At 37.7% G+C, this 7,263-nt stretch overlaps 1 protein-coding gene across 1 annotated transcript; it reads left to right on the top strand.

Annotated features, from left to right (window-relative positions):
- Window positions 1-4,764: 4,764 nt before the first annotated feature.
- On the top strand, window positions 4,765-5,955 carry LOC123267976. The gene is made up of 2 exons (XM_044732860.1): window positions 4,765-5,397; window positions 5,440-5,955. The coding sequence occupies exons 1-2, from the start codon at window positions 4,765-4,767 to the stop codon at window positions 5,953-5,955; spliced, it is 1,149 nt and encodes a 382-aa protein (XP_044588795.1).
- Window positions 5,956-7,263: the final 1,308 nt, after the last annotated feature.

Here is a 7,263-nt window from a genome sequence, read left to right as displayed (position 1 = left end):
AGTTAGCAGAATTTAATATAATGAAATAATGTAAGAGTTCAAAAAAAAATTTTATATACAAAAAATGTCTTGTTATTCCCATTGTAGCATCTCGAGTCAACAGAAATTACGAAGAGGGAGAAAACCAAAAAAATCATAAAAATTTTTCAAATTATTAAATATTCTTTCTTATTTTGGTAAAAATTTATTTTTAGCCAAGTAACGGTGTGATCAAGGGGAGGTGCTAAATTCAAAGCACCCTTTCCAAGAGTTGAGTTTCGTGAAAATTTTCTCAGCTAAAGAAAGTGCTTTTTAAGCACCTTTCCAGAACTGGGAAGCTTTTGTATAAGAGAAGGTGCTAAATTTAAAGCACCCTTCTCGTAGTATGTAAGTATAAATGTAAAGGTTCAAAATAAATTTATTTTTTTTTTGCCAAAATAAGTCCTTGTTAACTAGTGATGAGGGACAAAAAAAATAAACTTCTATAAATAAAATTTGAATAATATAATTTAAAAATAATACCCGTAAAACTGCTTAATTAGCAAAAGAATTCTTTAAATGGACGTACAATATTTCTGCTGACAAGAGATACACGTGCGAGTCCGCGTGATGCGAGCCGCACCTCGAATAAAGAAACGTCAGCTAATCTTTATTCTATTATTTAGACTAAGAGAAGAAAGTTATAATAGAAGGTGAAAAAGATAATAAAAAGAAATGATTTTATTTTAAATCTTATAACTCCTTTAAATAAATGAAAAGAAAATTCTTTAGCAAATTATAAGAAAAACTTTGATGTGAACAAAAAAAAATGTTAAACGAAAATTAGAATTTCTGGAGTTGATGGTATATATATAAAAAAATTTTAAGAATTTTAAATGAGACTTGAAAATTTATAAAATTTAAGAATAAAAGAATGATAATTTTAGGTTTTAAGAAAGAGATTCTTAAACTGTCAAAACTAGAGTTTACTTAACAGTGGAATTTACTTGATTTTAATAAGAGATAGATTTAAAAGAAAAAGAGGAAATATTTAAAGATTATAAATTTTTTCAAACAAAAGTTAAATAATTTCGTACTCGAAATCCCAACCGCTGCCACCAGTGTTCTTTATGTTATGTCCAAGGGCGTTTAAGTGGTAGCGTAAACGGTGGAGGTTTGGACTAACGAATTAAAGAATACGCAACGGAGGTTTTAATTCCGTTGTTTAATCATTTATGTGGGACGTTTTCGAACGGACGAATTTACCACGCCTTCGTTTGAGACTGAGCACGGATTTTTATTGAGTATAGATGTACTTACTACTTGCAGGATTATTTCTGATTACCGGATCCGTGATCCCGGGGCTGCTGTTAGCGCCTTTTCCTTGAATGGGCCCTCCGGTTGTTCCTTGCAGCGGATGGATGTGGATGGATTTGGGCTGCTTATTTTAAGGGCTTCTTATTTTTATGAAATGAATTTATTTAAAACAGATTTCACTTCTTTTTAAGATTTATTTTAATTAACACCAAAACTTTTACACTTTCACAAATTTTATTTAGTCGAAATTATTATAATGAATTTTATTTGAATTTAAGCTAACGTCCTCCAGTGCCTCGTAGGATAAAGTGCGCAAATTTAGCTTTAAAAGATCTTAAGTTACTTATTGACCGAACTCTCGCCTAAGTGCAGGGCAAATTAGAACTTTGAGAATCCGGTTCTCTAGATTTTCTTATTGATCAAAATCTCGCCTAAGTGCAGGGCAAATTAAGACTTTGAGATTTTGACTCTCTAAATTTTATCTACTGACCGAGCTCTCGCCTAAGTGCAGGGCAAATTAGAACTTTGAGAATCCCGACTCGTAGACAATATTAACGACTAATACGTGGCCTGCCGGTTAAACCGCGTCCAAACTTCCTCTAAGTGCGGAGTAAATTAAAGCAAAGGACTCTACAAGGCACGGGCCCGTCAGTTAAACGCGGAAGTCGAATTAACCAACTAAGACTACGCGTTGGCTGTTGGTCGCCTTTTTAAATACTCGCGGTGCTGAGGTTGCAGAAGTCTCCGCTAGTTAACCAGCAGTCGCGTAGCTTCTATTTTATTGTGGCTTTCGCGCATGGAAAAATCTTCCATCTGCGCGGGTGATTTAAATTTAAAGAAAGAAAAAAAATGAGGGTGGACATAACACGGGGGTGGGTGTTGAAATCTAAAATTTAAATTTCCAAACTGTAACTCCTGCAGATTCTAAATTTGGTAGGAATCTTCGTGTATGATGTCAAGTTCAGCTGAGAATGGATTTTCTCGAATTCTAACCCCAAAAGGGATGGTGGGGGCGTTAACAATGAAAATTTCTCATTTCCAATCGATAGTTTTTATAGACTCGAAGTTTTGTTGAAATCTTTTATTTATAATGTAGAAATTATCTCGAATAGGATCTTACGAAATTCCTCCCCCACATAGAAGTGCGGGAGTAATAATTGTCAAAAAATTCATATTCTTTAAATACAGTTCCTACAAATATAAAATTTGATAGAATCTGAAGAGAAACAGGCAAATACCGGGATGGCCTCCAAGGTCAACGGATTTAAATATTTTTCTTCCGTAATAGTGATATTTTCTTACAACAATCGTCTCTTTGGCAGCGGCAAAAAAGTCGACTAAGAATTTTACATACATTTTTTTTTGCTGATCACATAACCGATGAATTGTTCTTATTACGGGATCGCGAAAATGTAACAGATTAAAAGCATTGCATTTTCTAAACACATGAGATATAGAAAAAAAATTTGGCTACTCATTTTAAGAAAATTCGTAAAAAACAAGTACAAATAATTTTCTATGTATAATTGATGTTACGGAAGAAATTTTAATTAACAGCGAAATTCGTCACAATTTAAGCTAGTCAGATTTCAACTTCACTTATGAGACCTGCAATTACTTTAACTAAAACTTACAATGCTCATTTAAAATTTTTTTTCTTTGTGTCAATTAATATTCATTTTTGGAAGAAAGCCACGAGAATGTTATAGTGATTGCACATTGACAGTTACAATGAATTTTAGCTAGAATAATCATGTGGACAAAATATACAGACCAATTTGATGGAATTTGGAATCTGTGCAAATCAAAACAATCTTCCAATTAAATTTCAAAGCTAGATCTAAAAATACAATTCTATAAAGCGCCCAGCGGAGCGGGCGGGTAACAGCTAGTATATATATTTATATATATATATATATATATATATATATATATATATATATATATATATATATATATATACTAGCTGACCCGGTGAACTTCGTATCACCAACAATATATTTTAAAACACCTTCCGAACAACGATTATCAATCTAAACTCTAATCTACTTCGATAAATAATAAATACTGGCTGCATGAAGCGCGGTTAGAATTTTGTCAAGTTATTAAATGAAACTCGCTTCTCATTATCGCCTGAAAATCAAGATCCTAAAAAATGAACACTGAATTTATGAAATTTTTTTTTGTCCATACATACAGAAGATAGACGTTTAACAATTTTAGATCTGTTGATTTCCTTAGCTAAACTTTCGGTTTTTTCAAAAATTTATTTCTTTCGAAAACATCCCTAAACTATAGCGAGATTAAGGCACAGCTATTCATTTTTATCTATATATATATATATATATATATATATATATATATATATATATATATATATATATATATATATATATATATATATAGATAGACTTATGTAGGTGACAAATGAAATACTGCTGTGAAGCAGAAAACAATTGATGTTTCTTGATATTTTTGATTTCTTAATATTTAGGATTTTTTTTTTCAACTTTTTATTTTTTTTTCTAAACCACCGTCTAACTATACCTGATGACGTACAAAATAAAAAAAAAATTATTACAATCGGTCCAGTCGTTTTTGAGTCTTAGCGAGACTAACGCACAGCTATTCATTTTTATACATGGGGTATTCCATGCCAAGGCGACCACATTTGAACTCGACCCCTTTAAATTTAGCTGAAACTTTATCATTCTTTTCTATCTTTTGAAAAACATTTTTGAGAATTTTTTGAAATTTATTTGTTCAATCCAAAAACGGCATAATTGCGATTTTAAGCGGCCAGATATGGAATTAGCAGAAAGTTGCAAGGATGGCCTTCAGGGTCAACCGTTTTCCTATTTTTTTTTTTTATTTAATTGAAAAAAAAATTGTCAAATTTTCGAAAATAAAAATTTTTTTTTTTTTTTTTAAAAAATATTAAAAAAAATCGGCCCTGCCCGGGATGAGCGGAAATAGTTGTCAAATTGATTGAAGTCTTTTTTTGAGAAAAAAAATTAAAAACAAAAAGTCACCAACTTCGAAAAAATAACGATTGTGCTTAGAAAAAAAAAAAAAAAGGCGGAAGTAACTATGACTCTCTTAAGGGAGTGAGGACAAACTTAAGAGAACATAGTTAAGCAAGCAATTTCCTTTCCGTGGGTCCCGCCATAAGTAAGGTAACATTGAAAGGCATCCCTCGATGCGTTACCCCAAACCAAAAATTGCCCCTGCGCTTTCGATTGTAGGTGTTACAAGCTCCTACAACTTAAATAAATCGGTCAGGAAAATACGGCAAAGCCTCGGATAGGTGACGCACCCACGTTCGGTGGTCACCAAACTCTTTCGACCGTTCGACGGAGCGCCAGAATAGCCAACCGCGTTTCTCCGAACGAGCTGCTATCTGACGTTCTCGTTCATCGCCGGCCCGCGAATTCGGTATCGCGATCGCGTTCGTGTAAGCTCGCGGAAGCATTACGTATAAAACAGCTAATGCCTCTAGCTACGCGACCCTGTTTAGTTAAACTCACGCGATTGAACTTAGAAGAGGTAAATCCAAGTAGAAGGGGGGTTTCCGAATCTTGCTCGCGAAGCATCGACCGGCGAAGATGCTTAGGGACAACTAAAAATACCCTCAGAGGGTCCGCGAACTCGGCAAACTTAGGTGGGCTCGCGCCGGGCGTTAGGTCAAATAAAAAGTCTCCGCACGCGACCCGGGGAATGGGGGTTGAAGGTTTTCGAGTTTTGCAGGCGAATTTGCGGAACGACAGAGCTGGGACCCTGGAGGCGAGTCAGTTGTGGGAGGAAAAACGTATTGATGTTCTCCTTCTACAAGAGCCATACGCAGCACATAGTAATAATAGTTTCAAAATACCTAGTTTCGGTTGCGGCATACAAGTTGCTGACAAAACCAGGTCTAGGCCATACGCGGCCATTTGCTTAACAAATCCAAAATACCAGTTGCTGGTTTTATCACAACTTAGTACAACTCACTACGTATACGCTCAGATCATAGGACCTGACACATCGTTCTTCGTAGTCTCGGCATATTTCCAGTACAAAGACGAAATAGACATGCATTTAAAGCACTTAGAGAAAGTGGTCCGAGCACTGAGAGGGAAAAGGGTATTAATATCAATGGACGTGAACGCGAAATCCGAGAGATAGGGATCCGAGACTGACGACGCGCGTGGCGAAAAGTTAGAGCAATTTATTGACGCACACGAGTTAGAGATAATCAACGACGCGAGGGAGGGTCCGACGTTTGAATCAACTAACGGGAGTTCGTATATCGATGTGACACTCATCACGCCTAAACTGGTGAGTAGCATTCTTAGCTGGTCCATTAAGAGAAGTTGGGTGCAGAATACTGACCACTACCCGATCGAGATCACTCTAGGAGCTCAGTCGGGGGAGAAGGATGACGCACAGGCAGACCCCAAGAGGTTCAACTTAACGTTGGCCAATTGGGAAAAGTTTGACGAAATCCTTTTCTCGTGTGCATGCACAAACCTTGATGGCCTTGGAGTGGAATCGGTTGAGGACGTGGAAAGGTATGCTTCTGCACTTGGCAAATCAATCTTAGAAGCTTGCGAAGCCGCGATCCCACGTAGGAAAACCCATGTAAAATCATACCCATGGTGGACCAGGAAATTAACACGCGCGAAGAAGCTGGTGTACTAAGCCAGACGGGTATATCGAAGGGAAAGGGACGAATTAGCTAAAAATACCCTAAGCGTCAAATACAGAACACTACGAAAACAATACTCGACAGACATAAAGCGGACGAGGGAAAGCAGCTGGCGGGACTTCGTTACGAAGAAAGGTAATCAAGAAAAGTGGGGTCCTATTTACTGAACCTGCGCAGAAAAAGTTAGAGTCAAAAGTGCAGTGCGCACGCTAAATCGTAACGGAGCATCCACGGAAAACTTTAAGGAAACAGCCAGGTGTTTTCTCGAGACGCATATTGTAGACGATGACCAGGACAACGAAACCCCCGATCAGGAAAAGATTAAAGCCAACACAATTTTACTACCTGACACCGCGGACGCCGAACCGTTCACCCCGCGTGAACTGGACAAGGTCTTAAAAACACTGAAAAACAAGAAGGCCCCGGGGCCGGACTTAATAGAAAACGAGGTAGTTAAACGCGCAGGGGTTATCCTTCGCGAACAGTTTTTAAAGTTATATAATGCTTGCTTGGCGCTAGGAGCATTCACAAAATAGTGGAAGAAGGGGGCAATCATAATGTTAGTTAAAAGCAGCGACAAAAACGCAAATGACCCTAAATCTTATCGGCCAATTTGCCTCCTTTCGGGTTTAGGTAAGGTGTTCGAGAAGCTCATCAATGAGCGACTTACTACCACAGTCTTAGCGGAGGGGAACATTTCGAGCCGACAGTTTGGGTTCACAGCCAAAAAGACGATGGAAGATGCAATTGTGGAGATGCGCCGATTTGTAGACTCTTTAGAGAAGAGACTGGTGGTCGGACTTCTCTTCGATATCTCTGGCGCTTTTGACAACGTGTGATGGCCGTTAGTACTCGAGGGCCTCAAGGCCAGAGGCTGCCCTAGCAACATTTACGCGGTAATTCGGAATTACTTTGAGGACAGATCGGTCGCGCTGTCATGGGGTTTTGGTAGCGAATCGAAAACGCTGACGCGAGGGTGCCCTCAAGGATCTGTGCTAGGACCATTATTTTGGAACATTATGTTCGACGATCTCCTCAAGAAACTCGAACTGACAGAACACGGAAAGAAATTTGTTGCGTTTGCTGACGATTTGCTCGTCTTAGTAGATGGCTCTTCAAGAAAAGAAATAGAGCGTAATAGTCAAGTAGTAGTAGATAAGATACTGGAATGGTGCTGTTCCGCAAAGCTCGAGCTGTCGAAGTCGAAGACTGAAGCCATCTTCCTCAAGAACGAATTTGTACATCGCGGTCCACGTAAGGACAAAAAGAGCCCGTACCCCTATGAAGCAAAAGGACGACAG

This window comes from Cotesia glomerata, linkage group LG6, assembly GCF_020080835.1.
Source record: "Cotesia glomerata isolate CgM1 linkage group LG6, MPM_Cglom_v2.3, whole genome shotgun sequence".
Lineage (NCBI taxonomy): Eukaryota > Metazoa > Arthropoda > Insecta > Hymenoptera > Braconidae > Cotesia > Cotesia glomerata.
Note: the sequence above shows the minus strand (reverse complement) of the source record. Positions and strands in the feature narration are given on the sequence as shown.

What these genes read in the sequence shown, in the direction of transcription:
- LOC123267976 (XM_044732860.1), top strand. Translation starts at nt 4,765, where the DNA reads ATGCCTCTAGCTACGCGACCCTGTTTAGTTAAACTCACGCGATTGAAC. An exon ending in GAGCACTGAGAGGGAAAAGG is followed by an intron (nt 5,398 to 5,439) that starts GTATTAATATCA and finishes TCCGAGAGATAG; the next exon opens with GGATCCGAGACTGACGACGC.